Below are 19954 nucleotides of genomic sequence, written 5' to 3'. Positions count from 1 at the left end.
TCCTAGGTTGGGGGTGGCCACAATGGTGGTGAGGCCTACCCTCATGGAGGGCTGGAAATCAGGAGTATTCTGTGCAGCATCCAGGCCCCAAAAAATCCACTTGCGGAAATCCACTTGTCCTCTGAAGAGCAAGCAGAGCCAGAAAAGGCAAACTGTAGCTATAGATAAGAGCCAGTAATTGGTCTATGCTGGGGAAGTCTGGTAGTTGGTTTTAGCCACTGATATGAGGTCTAAGGGCTAGATTCTAGTCCCTAGTAAAGTGACTGGCAATAATAAGCCACATTTTGGGGGGTGCCTGGGTGGCTCAGTTGGTTAGGAGTCTGAGTCTTGATTTCGGCTCAGGTCATGATCTTGAGCTTGTGGGATCAATGGAGCCCTGCTTTGAGCTCTGTGCTGCTGGGCTTGGAGCCTACTTAGGATTCTCCCTCTCCCTCTCCACTGCCCCCCTCAAAAAAATTGAATCAATTTTGCGCCAACTCTTCCAAAAAACCATGATATCTTTATGCTTCTACACTTCTTTAAAATAATAAGATTATGGCCCAAATCCTACAAAATGTGATTAAATGTACTGTTCATATTGATCAGTCAGGAATTCTTTGTCCTGTTAAGAGGGCATAAAGCTCACATAGACAGCATATCTTTTTCTTTACCCACATTTTATTAGTTATGAGCAGTGGGCAAGTAAACCAAAGTGATACTTAGAAAGTTTTTTAGGAGCACCCGGGTGGCTCAGTTGTTAAGTGTCTGCCTTCTACTCGGGTCATGCTCCCAGGGTCCTAGGATTGAGCTCTGCCTTGGATTCCCTGCTCAGCGGGGAGCCTGCTTCTCCCTCTGTCCTCACCCTGCTCATGCTCTCTTGCTGTCTCTCAAAAAAATAAAATAAAGTTTTTTAATATTCCCAAACTTTCCCCACCGGTGCTGATCCTGTGCTTCACTTTTGGGCATCCATTGCCTCCTAGGAGTCTCTCTCTTAGTGAGCTAGGGGAGAATGTAGGACAGCTGGGTGGGTAAGCAACCTGGGTAACTGGTCACAGTTCTTTGACCTTCAGTGAGTAATTTATTCCCTAGAGGTTGAGACTCCTCAGCTGTAAAAGTGAAGGTTTTACACCAGCATGTATATATAATATGTTTGCTCTATATAGAGCAAGTATTGATTAATTGTAAGTATTAATGAGATATTTCATTAACAGTTTTTCTTGGGGTTTAAAAGCATTGTGGGGATTGGTTTGAATGGCATGTTGTTTCTAGAAATAGGGTAGTTTGGATGGATGCTTTTTCCTTTAATACATCTCTGGCAGAGGTTTTTGGAATAGTTCCACTCCTCATAGCTTTTCCTTTAAGGTTGATATCTTGTAAAAATAGAAATGAAGTTTCAATCAGAGATGTTCAGGGTAGGGAGATGAAAAATTAATAATTTTTCTAAGAACTAGAATCATTTTCAGAGTGCTGTCAGTTTTGGAGGGTGCACTTAGGAAGTAAGATAAGACCCTCAAGGGTGTGCCCTGGCAGTAAAAGGTGACCACTAAGTTACTCTAGCGGAGACAGGGAAGGAGGGAGATGGTGAGAGTGTGAGGGGAGAACAGAACAGGTGAGGACTCAAATGTCTCCCTGTGAGTCCTATATCTTCAGAAAAGTTTAACAAATTATGAAAGGTCAGCTGCCTTCTCCTCAAGATGACACTGCGCAGACACAGGAGACCCCTAGAACTTACAGAGGTTAGGTGGCAGGCTTTGCATCTACAGGCCAAGGCATGGGTGAGGGCTTATTAAATGATACCTAGGTATTTAAGGGGCCAACTGATCTATTGACTTGGAGCTTTTTGAGTTTGGAAGACAAGTTTTTGGCTTATTTTCTCTTTGGGGAGAACGCTCAAAGACTAAAATGGTAATAGAGCTCATATTGAATGCTTACTCTGTGGCAGGCAGTGAACTGAGTAGTTTTTTTGGATTATCACTTTAGATCCTCACAACAATCCTGTGAGAGGTACTCTCCTTTTTTAAAGTTATTTATTTATTTATTTATTTGACAGAGCACGAGGGTGGGGAGGGGCAGAGGGGCAAGAAGCAGACTCCCTTCCGAGTAGGGAGCCTGACAACAGGGCTTAATCCGAAGACCCCTGAAGCTGGGGTCATGACCTGAGCTGAAGGCAGATGCTTAACTGACTAAACCACCCAGGCACCCTGAGATAGGTAATCTTCTTAGCCTCTGCCTTACAAATGGGAGACTGAAGTATAGAGGCCTTAAATTTAGTGAGTAACCTACCTGGGATTCAAACCTTGGGAGTCTGACCTTCAACCCTTGCTGTTAACCACTGTGTCCTACTACCTTGTGCCAGTGGGTAAGTTCTTACTCTGGGACATTCTGCATGGGGATTAGACCATACACATGGTCGCTTGGGGGTCGCATTTGGGATAGTGAGAGCATGTCATGTTGCTTTGACTTTTTCATGGACCATGTCTTCATATCCTGTAACAAATCACTACTGTTGTGGCTTAAAACAACACAAAATTATTAGCTAGTTCTGGTGGTTAGAAGTCTGAAAATGGGTCTTGTGGGCTAAAATTGAGGTATTTACAGGGCTGTATTCCTTCTGGAGGCTGCAGGGGAGAATCTGGTCCCGGCCTCTTCCAGCTTCTAGAGACTTCCACATTCCTTGCCTTATGTCCTTGCATTCACATGGTTCCAGTCTTTGCTTCCATCATCACAGTTCCTTCTTGGACTCTCCTGCCTCTCTCTCATAAAAAGCTCCTCATGATTACATTGGCCCTGCCTGGATAATGTACCAAAATCTCCTATTTTCTAAAGCCTTAACTTAGTCACAGTTGCAGTCACTTTGCTATGTAAAGTAGTATGTTCACAAGTTCTGTAGACTTTATAGTCTTTTAATTTATGGGTTGATTATAGAGATTGCCGTTTCAGGCTTTCTTATTTTCAGTTTTGAGTAATAACTGATGAAACTTTACTTCCCATCATCCCAGCCTGAGCCATTGCTGAGCTCCAGCTGTTTGACCAATGAGTGTCATTATCCTGGACACCGTCACATAAGTAATTGGGGGTATAATGTATTAGGAAGTTCTGCAGAGAGGTATAAAGTAAAAGGTGGTGGCTTTTAAACATCTTAATGGAGTGTAAAAATGAGTTGAATTCTATGATAATTTTTCATATGATTTAGCTACTTTTTAATTTCAAAATTGATACCTCTTTTACGTGGTTATAATCCTAGTAAATATATTTTCCTATGCCAGTTTTCCTTAGGATTCTATTTTAGTGTATCTACAACTCTTGTCTCTCCACAGGGTTAATAATGGTAAGCTTAGCCAACATTTGCTGAGCCTCTGCCATAGGCATCATGCAGAGCCCTTCAAAGCGTTTTTTTTCATTTAATTTTCACATAAGTCTCATGAGGTAGATATTATTCTCTTTTTTTGTAGATGAGAAAGTGGAAAACTCTGGAAAGTATTTTAAAATCATATAACACAGTTAAGTATGGAAGTGAGATTTGAATCTGGGACTGTCCCAATTCTAAAGGCTTGCCCCTGCTCTTCTGTACCCACTGCCTTCCCAGGGCAACTAAAGTTGGCTCAGTGATTGTCTGCCTTCAACTCATGTTGTGATCCCAGGGTCCTGGGATTGAGTCCCTGCAGGGAATCTACTTCTCCCTCTGCCTGTGTCTCTGCCTCTGTGTGTCTCATGAATAAATAAATAATATCTTAAAAAAGTAATATGAAACCTTGGTAGGCCTACCATCGGCGTAGTTTACTTGACCTGTAGAAAATGAAGTCCTAAGATTATAGGTTTTAGAGGCATTCTTTAGGTTTGGTTCTGGAAAACAGGGATGGTTCACCTTTGAAGAAGGACTCAAAAATTGTCAAATGAAAATTTCTTTGTTGCTCTACTGGCAGTTTCCAACTGCTAAATCAAGGAATACATTTCCCCATTTCTCCAGAAACAATATTATAATGGGTAGGTAGCTACGATAGCACATCTCTAGTCCCCTTCCTGAACCCCACTGGTCCCTGTAAGTGGGAATGGGAAGACAGGATAACAAAACCACAACAATGCTTGTGACAAGGGTCAGGAGTCTTGGAGTTTACTCCTAGCCCTGCCATTTTGTGTAAGTAATTTGACTTACTCATCTATAAAATGAATGGATTGGGCAAGATCATTTCCAAGGTTCCTTAAAGCTCTGCTGTCATATAATTGGGATTTTTTGATTCCTGGGTCAGAGTCTGGGCAGGGATTTGGGTGGCAGAGTAGTTAGTGTAGGTGGTCAAGCACTTCATACTTAACCACATTTCCATAGTTGCATGATTTAATCACCAGCTCAAACTGAATAACCAGAAGTGGTGGTGCACTCCCACAAAAATTTTTGGTACTCTTTATAGAAAAGCATTTTCATTTTTATAATATAGGTCATCATAAAAATCTATTTCATAAGACTTGTGCCATTTTGACATCAGTCTGTCATCCTTTAAGTACTTCATTACTTTCTGGTGCAAAAAGATGTTCCAGCTTATCTTGTAATTTCCTTGTCCCATCCATGGAGTCAGCCAGTCCCCTGAGTACTGATTCCTTTGAGAGTGTGCTCTTGCAAAATGGGGTGCTATTACTTCTCCCTCTTTTGAAGGAAGAGCTAGGAAGTATGTTTTTTTTTTTTTTAATTTGTTAATACCCCTAATTCTGGTTCACCACCATAGGGCTCTTTGTCTCCTTCCAACGTGTTAGGCTGGTATGGTCCTTCTCCCTCAGCTTATGATTCCCAGCAACATCAGCATATTTGTTGCTCAATGCTACAATATATATAAAACAGGTTCAACTCAAAAATTGTCAAATGAAAATTTGTTTTTTTCTGAGCTTTACTACTACCAACAACAAACCTACCACTTCTTTGCAATTCTTTTTATCTTAGAATCTGTCATACTGGAGATATACATCCATGTACTCTCCAAGAGTTACTCTCTGTTGGGTTAACGCCGTATTTCTCCTCCCTCCCTCCCTGCTTCCTCTTTCCCTCCTTCCTTTCTATAGAGTAGATACTCTGAAAGTTTGTTGAGAGGTAGTCTGTGCCCTTCTTCAAACCTGTGTTCACAGTTTTCCTAGGTTAAGCTAATCACCCTCTCTTTGGGGGTCAAGGATAATTGACCCCCAGAACATTAGTTCTGAGCAGAACTATGTATATATAATGTTCTGAGCAGTCATATGTATATATAAATAAAATATATGGTAGGGGCACCTGGTTAAGAGTTGCCTTTGGCTCAGGTCATGATCCCAGGGTCCTTCAATGGAGCCCCACATCAGGCTCCCTGCTCAGAGAGTAATCTGCTTCTTATTCTCTATCTGCCTGCAGCTCCCCCTGCTTGTCCTCTCTCTTTTTCTGTAAAATAAATAAATAAAATCTTAAAAAGTATATATATGATACATAAGTCTGTAATATATAGTTTCACTTAAAAATAATAAATATGTAGTTATTCATCAAACCAAAGTATATAAAACCATTATATAGTAAACTCATTTTATCTCTATATTTATTGCTCGTATATAATTTTAACTTTTATTTATTGCTCATATATCATTTTTAATCCACAGAACCCACAGTCCCTTGTTTTCTGGTCTCAGTTTCTGCCAGTACTTAGGATCATTAGGTCATCAGAAATTGTGGATTTCAGTTTTTCCATTTTAAGAGTTGGGACGCACATAAAAAACGTTTTTTTGTTTTTTTGTTTTTTTTTGGTGGTATCGTCATAAACTGTAAGGTGTATAAATTCTCATTAAGCATTAAAGAAAAAACAGGCTGCTGAAACAACCATTGTGGGCTAGGGCTAGATATTGAAGTCGGAGGCTGGAGAGAGGAAGCACTTTGGGGGAAAGAGTGTTGTTGGACGGAGGCAGAGGTTAATGTATGTTTGAACTGAGGACAATGAAATTTGAGAAGTGTGGACTGAGGAAATTAAATGTTTTAGTACCCAATATAAATGTATAACCTATTCTTTTTGTTAAAACTAATTAATAAGTGATCCTTAAAATAGCTGGTTTTTACTTTAAAAGTATATGTTTTATTCATCCAAATTGACAGAAATATATAATTGTACATGTTCCTTGCAATTATGTCTCAGTGAGCAGAAAATATTGATGTTGGAACAACCATATATTGTTCAATTATAGTTATTCTTTAATAATGTGGTTTTGTCTAATCTTACCAAAGAACAACCATTATATATTAAAGAAAATATTAGTTTGAGGCATTTATACTTTCATTGAAATGATCACTGTACCTTTAAACTTGAATATATATTTGGAAAAAAGCCCAAGAGTCTTAAAATTTTTTGAAGGTATTTTAGAGTATTTTAAAAGGTACCTTTTAAATAAATACCTTTAATGTTTTAAAAAGTAAGACTTTAATAAAAGTATTTTTATTTTACTTTCATTAACTTATATATGCATAGTAAAATATGTGTGTTTTAAATCTTATTACAGTTGAGTTATTCTTCCCATCTTCCTCCTTATTATTTTCTTATGGACCTGTATAAACAAATCTCTAAGCAGGACCTTCTAGAATATCAGCCATTGTAGCACCTTCTATTTGCATAGATTTTCATAGATATAATGAAGCTATGGCAAGGTAGCTCAAGTATTTATCAGTGATAAGCTAAAATCCTTTGGAAGTAACTTTGTGTATTTTTATTACAGGTAAATTGGGATATTCACATTGTACAGAAACAGAGGTAAGAGAAATACTCAAATATTTATTAGTAAAGTAGCTTTACAGTTCTTTAGATTAACTTAAGTATTGAATTGTATCTCATGGGTTTTGGTCTTCTGAAAACGTTGTGTTGAGAGCAGGTATACATCTTTTACATTTAAGAAGAGTAAAATGTGAAAAAATCAGTTATCTTCCCCATATATATGTGTGTGTGTGTGTGTGTGTGTGTGTGTGTATGGTTTTTTTTTTTTTTAGGATTTTATTTTTAAGTAATCTGCACACCCAGTGTGGGGTTCAAACTCCCAACCTTGAGATTAAGAGTTGCATGCCCCACTGAATGAGCCAGCCAGGCCACCCCTCTTGCCCATATTTTTAAAATGCCAGCATGTGTTAAAAAGATTAGCTTAACAATGGCTTTAAAATTTTCTCATGTTATTATGTGTGAAATTGAGATACTAAGATTCAGAGCCCTTAATAAGAAATAGTTCAAGTTCAGTTTTTTTCATAATTTAATGTGTCATAATAAATATATCATTTAGATGTGTTGAGCTCCTCTGGAGCTACCTTGGTGTAGGAAAAAAAAATAGGGGCTTGGAAACAGTATTTCAGTAAGTTCAGTAATGAATTAAATGCTTTGTTATTTGTATAAATAGGTTTAGTACTTTTTAATAATTTAGTTCAAAATTCTGATAGTGAACCTTAAGGAATTTCCACATGATTCTGTATTCCTTGCAGGAGTTTCAAGGGTAGCACTGAGATGCAGTGGTAGCATCCATGACGTATGTACATCTGGTGTTCTTTTCAGATACTGTTGCATCATTTTTACATTAGGAGTCTTGTGTCTTTGTTGATGGCAATGCCTAAATAAAGGATTTAAGAAGTTATTTTTCTAATTTCATAATGTGTCTACATGTTGATGTGGATTTTAGTAAATTTCAACTGTTTTAAGTAAAATGCAAGCTTCCTAAGGGATTGTATTGTGTAATAAAGAAGCAAAAATAATTTTTTTTGCATTCAGAACTTACACAACTTTGTTATTTTCAACTTTGGAAGTAGAGATCATTTTTTTTCCAAAGTAGCTCTAAAAATAAGAAAGAACTTCATTATTTTTAAAGTAGAACTTAATATTTTTATATTGTGAGAATTTTTGGTGTACTGTTCAATGTAATATAAAGGAATGGGATTTGATTTGAGTCAGAAAATATAACTTTTGTCTGGTTTCCGATATGCAACTTTCTAGCTATGTAATTTTGAGCTGTATTTTTCTCCTGCTGTCCTACAACTTTGGCTTTCTTATGTATAAAATGTTAATCATAATTCCTATTGACCTCATGGGTTGTGTGAAATCTTAAAGAGCAGGTATATGTGAAACTGTTATACAAACCCTGAAGACACTGTTTTATACACACACACCCAGACACACATGTATATCAGGATGACTGTGTCTCATTATTCTGTCTTATTATGTTGTAGCATGATAAAATCAGCATTGTTGTAGCATTTTGTTTAGTACTCGCTTTATATAGGAATGCCACTCATTTTCTCTCTGTAATCTCCTAATTAGTAGCCCTTATTCTTTGACCTATGCCTTGGATAACCAAAAGAATTGGAATCTAAACAACTCTCTTTCAGGATATTTTAAAAATAACTATTTGAAGAGAGAAAATCACAAGAATATAGAAAGTTCAATCCTATTACTTAGTTAACAGCTCAGAGTATTTTCTGGGGGTAACAGTGATTATAGTTACCTCTGGTGAAGAGACTGGAATTATGGATGGTGATTTATCTCTTTTGTTTGGACTTCTTTAAAAAATGAGAACGTCTCTGTATTTGTTAATTAAAATAATAAAAAGAGGTAGTAGAGTAAGTGGGAACTACTTTTTCAAGAATTTTGGTGACTTCAGAGAAAGGAGACAGCTTAAGTAGAAAGTTTCGTTTTTTAGGAAAGATGGTACATTTGGCGGGGTGGGGGGTGTTGGTAGTTAGGGAAGCAAGAGAGAGTAAAGTTGGAATCCAAGTTAGAGAGTGGGTAACTGCTGAAATCAGATGTAGGACTTCCTCTGGTTTGACTAGAGTGGTATTTCTCCAAGTGTGGTGGTAGGGCTCTTGGGGATTCCTGAAACCCTTTCAAGGTCAGACTGTTTTTGAAGTAATATTAAGACGTAATCTGCTCTTCTGCTTTCATTCTCTTGAGGGTACAGTGGTATTTTCCTTGGCTACATGACTGTGTAACTATGAATGTCATACCAGACCTCAGAAGCAAATACAAGATCTAGCTGGCTTTTATTAAGCATGACTTTTAAGAGTTTTCCAAAAAATGTAAAACAATACCACCCTTCTTGTTTCTTTTTTTAAATAGAGGGTGTTTTTTTCCCATAAAAGTGTTACTTATATTAACGTGTTTAATATTTTTAAATGATTTAAGTGACTTGATTTAAAAATTTCTCAGTTTAAAATTTTGATACAAGAGATGTTGATAGATTATGACTCACACACATAAAAGCTCCTTGGATTCCTCAATAATTTTTAGCATGTAAAAGGGTCCATAGACCATAATCTGAGATGCAGACCCCAATCCGTATAAGTGTAGAACTGTGAAGGGCCCTGGAACAGGTGGAGTAGCATGTTGTTTACTCCATGCTGTGGTGCAGGCCTATACCAGGGTGCAGGCCTATACCAGGGTGCTGTGGCTGTGTGTGCTTTGGCCTGGACCCCAGCTCTACCCTTCCGTTACTTCTTGGCCTCAAGATTCTTTATCTGAAAGATAGATTGTTGTGAATGCACAGAGTTTAGCATAAAGCCTGGCTTAATGATAGCCTCCTCTTCTTAGTTGGGAGGTATATAGTTTTCTGGGTTGGAGAAAGTCATCTTCTTAAGCAAGATGCCTAGACCATTAGGAACCTCAGGGTGACTGGTAGGGAAAGCAAAAATCCCTTTATCTTTCTGGGCCTTCAGGACCCTCATTAAGACGTATAACTAACTGTTCAGCTGTGTATTTTAATGGTTTTTGTAGTACATAGAAATCATATTATGAATTTTCTAGTTTTACTTTTAATTCTCTTTTTAATACTTTTCCTATATTCAGAAAAACCAAACAAAATTATGAGTTTAGAGAAAGCAAGGGAGGCCATACCTAGGCATTCAATCAACTTTTATGTGATCTGGTACCTCAAGATAGCTTAATGTTTCTAAAATATCAAATATTATACCTTATTTCTCACTGTTTGGGAAAAAAATCTTTTTAAAGATTTATTTGAGAGAGAAAGAAAGAGCATATGAGCATGTGGGAGTGGCAGGGGAGGAGCAGAGGGTGAGAATGCCCAAGCAGACTCCCTGTCGAGCAGTGTCCCCCATGCAGGGCTCCATCTCATGACTTATGAGATCATGACCTGAGCCCAAACCAAGAGTCCCATGCTCAACTGACTGAGCTACCCTACCCAGGTGCCCCTGTTTGGAAATTTTTTTTTGTGTGAAGATTTTATTATTAGTTTTTAATTTTATTTATTTTATTTATTTATGAGGGACACAGAGAAGCAGAGACCTAGGCAGAGGGAGAAGCAGGCTCCATGCAGGAAGCCTGACATGGGATTCAATCCCTGGACCAGGGACCATGCCCTGAGCTGAAGGCAGACATTCAACTGCTGAGCCACCCAGGTGTCCCTGGAAAATTTTTTTAATGTACTCTATTATACCAGTCGTTTCCAGCATTTGAACTCATTAAGGAAAATTTTTCATATAATTTGGTTCAAAAGACAAAAATTTTTACTTTAATAGGCAATTTAATTTTTTCCTACATCTCTTCCATTTTTTGAAAGTATAATTTACATACAGTAAAATTTACCCTTTTCAATTACAGTCTTTCAAATTTTGACAGATACTCAGTTGTGCTAACCGTCTCCATGATCAAGTTCTGTCATTCTCCAAACTCCACGGGTGCCTCTTGGTGGTTACTCCCTTACCCTTCACCCCTCCTTTGGGCCCTGTCTACTAATGATCTGGTCATTTATAAACTCTCAAAAGACCTGTACCTGTGAGTGCACTGACCTGTACCTGTGGGTACTTGTCCGTCAAGGAGACAGTTCTGCTTCACAGAGCTTAGGGGAGCTTTTTACTCTCATTTTACAAGTTTTTCTTACTGCCATTATTTAAATAATTTTAGTTGCACTTTTATATTTGAAGAAAGTTGCAAAGCACTTAAAAATGCCACAACATAAAGGATTTAAATTTTTTTTAAGTATTTTAATTGAAGAATTTTCATTGTAAATTTTTAGATTTCATCACGTTCCTGTTTTCTATTAACCACCACTAATTATGAAGCACTGAGGCCTTTTCCCTTTAGCAGGAAAGGTTAAATGAATAACTAGAACAATCCTGTTCCTGTGGTAGATGAGCTGTGTTTTAAGTGGAATAGATTAAAGCATTATATAAAGTTAAATTAACTTTTGTCAGTACTTTAATCTTGATAAAGCTTGTTTATAAAAATTGTAGCATAGCAGAAAAATGTAATCTTTAATGAGGGAAACTTTCTTCCTCACGTCTTAGGAATAGATTTTACATATACTGAATATAATATGAATTTAATCCTCATAACAAATTTATTTATTTATTTATTATTTTTTTTTAATTTTTTTATGATAGTCACACACACACACACACACACAGAGAGAGAGAGAGGCAGAGACACAGGCAGAGGGAGAAGCAGGCTCCATGCAGGGAGCCCAACTTGGGATTCGATCCCGGGTCTCCAGGATCGCGCCCTGGGCCAAAGGCAAGCGCCAAACCGCTGCGCCACCCAGGGATCCCCTCATAACAAATTTAGAAACAAACTCTAGAAAGAGAAAGAATAGAGAGGTTATGTAACTTGCCCAAGGCCATATAGCCAGCATGTTGCAGAACCACTTCCCTTTACCTTTCATTTGTTTGTCTTTATCCAGTCTTTGTTTATCTGCATTGTAAGGCATCTGCATAGTGCTAAAAATTAGTTTAGTGCCCCACGTGGGGCAGTGAAATGACTGATGTCTCATTATTCTGCATGTGTCTCTTACCTGTGACTACAGTTCCTGGCATTGTGTAGCCAGGGGACTGTTGTCCTGCTCAGTGGTAGAGTGGGCGAAGGAATGATTGTAGTCCCTAAGCCCCTCCCTCTTGGCCCTCCAGGGGTTAGATGAACATAGAGTTCTGTACTATAGTATATAGTAATTTGTGAAGTAGTCTGATTCTAACTTAATCAGGGTGACTCAAGAATTGTTCTATATATTTGAAACTGCTGGGAAACTAGACCTAGAATTAGTCTGCCTTGTAGGGGAACCCAAAGATCTTGAGAATGAGCCAAGAAATATATCAGAGTTAGTGTCTTGTACTTACTCCATTCTGATTATATACAGTTTTTGTCACAAACAGGACTATGTGAAATTTTTTTGTTTCCTGAGCAGCCTAATAAACTGCCAAAGGTAGTATGTGGGAGTTTGCTGCTCTAACACAGTATTTAAAAATTCCCATTTTGTGTTTAGCTAAATCAGCCTACTTCCCTTTGATTTCACCTCTGGCTCATGCACTCTGTGGCAGTTGGGTGAGTAAGATCTTTTGTAATTGACATTTGATAGCCATTAGTTAATTTTAAAAGTAACTCAAAAATGTAACTTGAAGTAGTATGTACAGTTGACTCTTGAACAGCATGAGGCTTAGTTGAAAATTCATGTGTAACTTTTGACTCCCCAGAAAGTTAATTGCTGATAGCTTACTGTTTATTGGCCAGAAACCTTACCAATACCATAAACAGTCAATTAACAGAGACCTTTTATATGTATTATATACTATATTATTATTATTATAATAAAGTAATATAAAATGTTAAAGTCATAGGAGAAAATACGTTTATAGTATTGTACTATATTTAACTGAAAAAATACAGTATAAAGGGACCCATGCAGTTCCAACCCATTTATTCAAGGGTCAGCTATAATATTTTTATGAAAATATTTGCATTTATGCATAATTTTAGCTGCATAATGAGCCTATTTAAATGATTGTGAAATTAGTATTAAATACCAAATTAAATCTTAAAGCTGAAACAAAAAGACAATTACTGTCAGATCTGCTCTTTCAGCAGAAGGCCTTTTCTGATTTTAGGCCTTACTTTAAGGTTTTATAAATGGAATTGCAGGACAAGAAGTTAAAATAATGATGTATGTTCTATAAAAGGATTAGAAGAATAAGCTCCATTAACTGCTGGTAACAACAGCTTTTTCTCCTTGGTCAGCAGGCTCAAGAAATGGGAAGGATGCTCACATTCTGCTTCCTGTGCTTTTGTTGTGTGTGTGTGTGTTTTAGGTTTTTTTTTTTTTTTTTTTTTGCTTCCTGTACTTTTGGATTAAAAACCCCAAACATACCTGAATTTACATGGCTTTTTGGTTGACTTTAAGTGGTTGGAAATTAGTTTATGTGCCCTCAGAGTAAGTTGTGTCTACCTCTGAGTTGCTGATTCTAAGTGTGAGTGTTAGTAGAGGTTGGTAGTGACTTATTAATGGTGTGATAAATAGATAATATCCTTAGATTACCATGTGTCATCAGATAGAGACCAGCACATTATGTTATTACTTGTTATGTTTGAGATTCAGTTCTCGCTCCCTGCCTCTCTCCTTCTCCCTGCCCTTTTCTCCTTCTCCCTGCCCTTTTCTCCCTTCCTCCTTTCTCCTCTCTCTCATAACATTTATTATCAAAATGTCTGTGTTGTAGTGATAGATGTCTTAAATACAACATGGTTTGACCATAGGATACAGAATTTATACAAGTAGTGCTCCTTTGTATAGTTTTTACTATATTAAAGGACCAATAACAGGATTTTAGAATAACCCAAATTATCTGGGAGTAAACATAGTATTCTTGAAGGAGCAGAAAGTTTACCCTGTAGGTATCTGAAGCACCTCTATGTACTTTGATGATAGAGTAGGATGTTTTCTTAATGATTCACCTTATCAGGAAGCTATATCAATCTGCCTTAGTTAAAAGTTTAAATATTTAATAAAATAGTATTTTTCAGCACAGACACTACAGTGCTGAAGGATCAAAGTGGGAAGGGCCTAGGTACTTGTTCAAAGTACCTTTAATCTTTGCAGAAATGTATTTGTTGTAAAAATTAGAACATCACAGAACGATACTAAGAAGAAAGTAACACTTTATATCCTACCATCTAGTAGTAATGGCCGTTTATTCTTTTAGACATTTCTTCCCATATTTACATAACGAAGTTGACTTACTCATTGTGCATCCGTTGTGTGCTACTCTCAGAGATACATGTGTCTTTGCATAAAAGATACTTGGCTTTAAGAAATTAGCCAGACTGAGGGAGAAGGTTTAGATACATGAATGGAAATTTCCAGGCAGAAGAAAGTCACAGTTAGGACTCTTTTTTTTTTTTTAAAGATTTTATTTATTTATTCATGAGACACAGAGAAGCAGAGACACAGGCAGAGGGAGAAGCAGGCCCCATGCAGGGAGTCCGACATGGGACTCAATCTCTGGTCCCCAGGATCACACCCTGGGCTGAAGGCAGTGCTAAACCACTGAGCCACCTGGGTTAGCCACAGTTAGGACTCTTTTTTTTTTTTTAAATTTTTTTTTTTTATTTATTTATGATAGTCACAGAGAGAGAGAGAGAGAGGCAGAGACACAGGCAGAGGGAGAAGCAGGCTCCATGCACCGGGAGCCCGACGTGGGATTCGATCCCGGGTCTCCAGGATCGCGCCCTGGGCCAAAGGCAGGCGCCAAACCGCTGCGCCACCCAGGGATCCCTCACAGTTAGGACTCTTAAGAGATCAAACGGTTTTTGAAACTGACAGAACAGCAGGATGTCTGAAGCATAGAGAAATGTGAGGGAGAGTTGTAGGAAATGTAGGGAAGGCAATGTGGTGCTGGGTCTTACAGGTCATATTAAAGATAAGACATAGATTCAGTTTCTCTTCAAGAGAAGAAACATTTCTGTATGAAATTTTCTTCTGTTTCCTAAGGTCATTCTTTTTTCAATGTACATTCTTCATTTGCTGTTTGCCTGTATTCTTCTTTCGAGAAGTATTTTTATATATGTGTTTTATCAGTTTATTGCATCATTTCGTGAAATTGTTATTGTACGTATAAGTGCTATTGATTGCATGGGTTTGGGAACAAACCTTACAGACAATATTAAGTATAAGCATGTTTAAGGTAAGCATATGGCTCACCTAGTGCCTACTCATGGCTAGTAGTTGTCGTGGAGACCAGTCAGCATAATCTAGAGGGACTGGGGAGTGTGAGATGGATACTTTGCTAGAGAGAGGCTAAGCGAGCTTCACTGTTTTGTACAGTGTCTCTTGTCATCCCTCAATTTGATAGAGATTTTTATTGCATTTGGCAGATACTGTAAAATACAGTTTAAAAAAACTCAGTAAAATTAGGTAATTGGTGTTTTGATAATTCCCCAATTTTTTTGATGATAATGCTTTCTTAATTTTTTGTGACAGCTTTATCAAGGTGTAATTCACAGAATATAAGTCAGCCATTTAAAGTGTGTAATTTAATATTTTTGGTATATTCACAGAATTAATGTAACCATCACTACACTCCCTTTTAAAACATTTTTGTCACCTCTGAAAGACATCCATTACCTTCAGCTATCATCCAGCATTCCTCAGTACCACCACCCCAAACAACAACTAATTTAATTTCTATCTCTATAGATTTGCCTATTCTGGATATTCCATATAAGTGAATTATATAATATAATAAGTGGTCTTTTGTGCCTGACTTACTTTAGCACAGTGTTTTCTTTTCTTTTTTTTTAATTTTTATTTATTTATGATAGTCACAGAGAGAGGGAGAGAGGCAGAGACACAGGCAGAGGGAGAAGCAGGCTCCATGTACCGGGAGCCCGACGTGGGATTCGATCCCGAGTCTCCAGGATCGCGCCCTGGGCTAAAGGCAGGCGCCAAACCGCTGCGCCACCCAGGGATCCCTAGCACAGTGTTTTCAAGGTTCATCCATGTAATAGCATGTATCACTACTTCATTCCTTTTACTGCTGAATATCCAACTATAAGGATATGCCGTATTTTGTGTATCCTTTCATTAGTTGATGGACAGTTGAGTCACTTCCACCTTGGCCATTATGAAGAATGCTCCTATAAACATTCTTTGACAAGGTTTTATGTGGACTGAGTTTTGATTTCTCTTGGTTATATGCCTAGGAGGAGAGTTGTTGGGTCAACTGGTAATTCTGTGTTTTAACTTTTGAGGAACAAACTGTTTACCAAAGTAGCTCCATCATTTGACATTCCTACCCAGCAGTATTTGAAGGTTTTGATTTCTCCACATCCTCACCAATACCTGCTGTTACGTGACTTTTTGATTCTGGCTATCCTGGTGGGTATAAAATGGCATCTATCTCATTTGGTTCTGATTTGCATTTCCGTGATTATTAATGCTGTTGAGCATGTTTTCATGTGTTCATTGGCCATTTGTGCACCTTTCTGTTCATCTTTGCCTATTTTTAAATTGGGTTTTTTATCTTTCTATAGTTGTGATAATTCTTTATGTATTCTAGATTGAAGTCCCTTATCAGATATGTGATTTGTAAATATTTTCTCCTATTCTGTGGGCTTTCTTTTCATTTTCTTGATAGTATACTTTTAAGCACAAAAGTTTTAATATTGATGAAGTTTAAGGTATCTATTTTTTCTTTTGTTGTTTGTTGTTTTGGTATCTTAAGAATCTATTGCCAAATGGAGATCATGAACATTTACTTTGTGTTTTCCTCTTAAGAGTTTTATAGTTTTGACTCTTATACTTTGCTGGTCTTTGATCCATCTTCAATGAATTTTTTGCATCGGATCTGAAGTAAATAAGTGACCAACATCATTCTTTTGCTCGTGGATATCCAGTTGTCCTAGGACCATTTCTTAAAGAGACTATTTTTTCCTCATTAAATAGTCCTGGCACCCTTGTCAGAAATCAGTTGACCATATATCTCTGGGTTTATTTCTGGATTCACAGTTCTGTTCTGTCATGCCAATGCCATGCTGTCTTAACCAGTTTCCATTTCTTCATAGTAAATTTTGAAATCCAAAAGTATGAGTCTCCTAGACTAGTTCTTTTTCAAGACTATTTTGGCTCTCCTGGGTCCCTTGTATTTCTTATTTTATTTTTAAAGATTTATTTATTTATTTATTTATTCATGATAGAGAGAGAGAGAGAGAGAGAGAGAGAGAGAGAGAGGCAGAGACACAGGAGGAGGGAGAAGCAGGCTTCATGCCAGGAGCCCGATGTGGGACTCGATCCCGGGACTCCAGGATTGCGCCCTGGGCCAAAGGCAGGTGCTAAACCGCTGAGCCACCCAGGGATCCCCGGTCCCTTGTATTTCTGTATGAGTTTTAGATCAGCTTATAAATTCTACAGAGAAGCTAGGTGGGATTCTGATACGAATAGCATTGAATCTGTAGATGCCTTTAGGTAGTATTGCCTTTTAACAGTGCTAAGCATTCCAATCCATGAACACAGGATGTCTTTCCATTTACTTAGAAGTTCCTCAGTTTTTTTCAATGACTTTTTAGTTTTCAGAGTTTAATTTTTCTTCTTACATTGTTAAATTTATGGGTAAAAATGTAAAATACTTAATTCAGACATTATTTGTCAAGTACTTCCATTTATAGACTCCATGCTAGATGTAGGGAATGCAGTGCTGTCCTTAAGAATTTTTATGTTGCTTGAGTACTGCCTTTATAAAATAAAAAAAAATGTTGGTTTATTAGTAATTTTAATAAAAAGTACCACATGGTTTTACATAACTGAGGAAGAGATCAGAACCTGAGCTTGTTTGATCAAACCACATTCTTTCTAGTTTTACTCTCTTCTTCCCATAGTTGTTGAATTAAAATACTTGCCTACTAGCCACACAGAGTAGCAAATGAACACAGTTGTAGCAGTAAAAAATATTTAAAAAGTATCTCTCAAAGGATCTTGTAGTGGATCCGTTTTTAAAGTTATAACAACACTTAATAAAATTTTCAAAATTTCCTTAAATTTTTTTCAATTGCCTCATTCCTTATAGCTTTTTTGGAGCTCTCCCCTTACATCTACCCTCACACAAAACCACCTCACCCATCCTGGAGCTCTTTTCCTGGAGCCCATCGTGTCTGTCATCTTCACTCTCCCCTGTATTCTTTCCATTTCAGCTGGTACCTAGATTCCCCACTCCAAAACAGAGTCCTGAATCACGGAGGAATGTCCTTTTCCTTGCCCCAATCCTATCCTCTTTTTCCTGACATTGATCTCATGTCTTTCTTCTTGATAGTCTCCGTTCTGTACTGTGGACATTTTAGAAACTGGCCTGACAAAAGTAAAATTCTCCATGGATATTGGGTGGGGAAGGGAGAGAAGCTGATACATGGCCTTAAAAAGACCATGCTGTGCAGCCTCTCTATTTTGCCTTTTTTTTTTTTTTTAAGATTTTATTTATTCATGAGAGACACAGAGAGAGGCAGAGACATAGGCAGAGGGAGAAGCAGGCTCCCTGCAGGGAACCTGATGCAAGACCCAATCCGGGACTGCAGGATCATGCCCTGAGCCAAAGGCAGACGCCCAACCGCTGAGCCACTCAGGCGTCCCATCTATTTTGCTTTGACCGTGTTGATTATATGAATATGAGTCTCAATTCTTTTTTTTTTTGCTCTGAGTTGAGCTCCTTCCCTTTTTTCCTGTGGCTGCCCCTATATTTCACTGTCCATAGGGGAAAGTGATACCTTTTTGAGTAGGGCAGAAAACAAAAGACTGTGGGCACTGGCTCTAATTTGGCATTGTTTTGGACACAAATACTCTCCCTTTAATCTAGAGGCAACACTTCCTATTTCCTTAAAATGTTATTTACATAAATTTTGCCTTATTAAACTTGGGATTTTATTTTTTCCTTCTGTATAGTTAATAAAATTAGGTGGTTAATACCACCAAGGTAATAAAAAGGAGCAAGACAGTCATCATTTGCATGATTTGATACTTTTCTTATTATTTTCAAATATACTATTTTGTAACTACTCTGTAGCTTACACAGGAAAGATTGAATAAATTAATTAAAAATAGGTCAACAATCTGTATTTGTGACATGGGCCTGGGGTTTCATAGTATGGGCCAGTAGATAGGACCTTGAATAGGGACTGCCAGGAAGCGTTGGAGGTGGCTGCTGCTGTTTTTACAGAGGCCGTGGTTACCAGACCTGACTTTACCTTGGTCAGTGAAGGGTAAGAGGAGAACAGAATGCTTAGAGGGAAGGAGCTGGCCAAAGAAATGAAGGAGATTGTGAAACTTACTTAAAATATCTAGTCAAAGAGCTAGTTATGTTTCTGTTTTAAATTTCTTTGTTCTGGAAGGAACACAGGCTCGATTAAGAATGGGAGATGGAGAGAATTCTGTAACCCATGACCAGTTATAAAAGGTTGCTAAGGAGATCCCTTTGAGAAGGAGCAGTATTTAAATGATTTGTTCCTGAACTCCTTCTAAAGGCCCGAAATGAAAGGCAGAGGGTGCTTTATTTCACTCCTTTAACATTTTAGGAAGTAAGTAAAGCAAGACTCTTTCATTAAACACAGAAATCATTTGGTGTGTATAAAATTAATTTATGTTCTGTTAATGTTAAAGCTGTAAATATTTTATTGAAGTACAGGGCAGTGAGAAATGTATGGTTGGTAAACTTTCACAGATAGTGAAGTGATAATGTTGTGTTTTGATGCCAATTACCAATTAAGTATAATTTATTATTATACTTGGAAAATGTCATCTTAAAAATTTTAATTTCACATGAAGATCAAAGTGATAATTTCAAAGCATTACAGAAATTTTATTTAGTTTCTGCTTTTAATTGCATGTTGTATTCCATCTTCTTTCCCACCTTCCTGTTATTTAAACAAAAACTAAGCATAGAAATTTAGGGATGAAGGAGCCATTCTGTTCAGAACTGTTTAGAGCAGTGTCACCCAATAGAAATACAGTGGAATAGGGATCCCTGGGTGGTGCAGCGGTTTAGCGCCTGCCTTTGGCCCAGGGCGCGATCCTGGAGACCTGGGATCGAATCCCACGTCGGGCTCCCGGTGCATGGAGTCTGCTTCTCCCTCTGCCTGTGTCTCTGCCTCTCTCTCTCTCTCTCTCTCTCTGTGTGTGTGTGACTATCATAAATAAATTAAAAAATGAATTAAAAAATACAGTGGAATATATGTAATTTAAATGTTTCTAGCAGTCA

General features: G+C 37.6%; 1 protein-coding gene across 3 annotated transcripts in view; it reads left to right on the top strand.

The window, feature by feature from the left end:
- The window catches only part of SPIRE1 (spire type actin nucleation factor 1), a 199416-nt gene that overhangs the window by 21798 nt on the left and 157664 nt on the right, over positions 1-19954 (top strand). For 2 of the 3 annotated variants that reach the window (XM_055324056.1, XM_055324055.1), the window contains exon 2: positions 6688-6722. In XM_055324056.1, the coding sequence (XP_055180031.1) occupies positions 6688-6722 (35 nt within the window). Of the gene's footprint in view, positions 1-6687; positions 6723-7461; positions 7480-19954 lie in introns of those variants that run through there. The other variant, XM_055324058.1, reaches the window with a different exon arrangement.

This window comes from Nyctereutes procyonoides, unplaced genomic scaffold (assembly GCF_905146905.1).
Source record: "Nyctereutes procyonoides isolate TBG_1078 unplaced genomic scaffold, NYPRO_anot_genome, whole genome shotgun sequence".
NCBI lineage: Eukaryota > Metazoa > Chordata > Mammalia > Carnivora > Canidae > Nyctereutes > Nyctereutes procyonoides.
The sequence above is the reverse complement of the archived record's forward strand: the minus strand, read 5'-3'. Positions and strand labels throughout refer to the sequence as shown.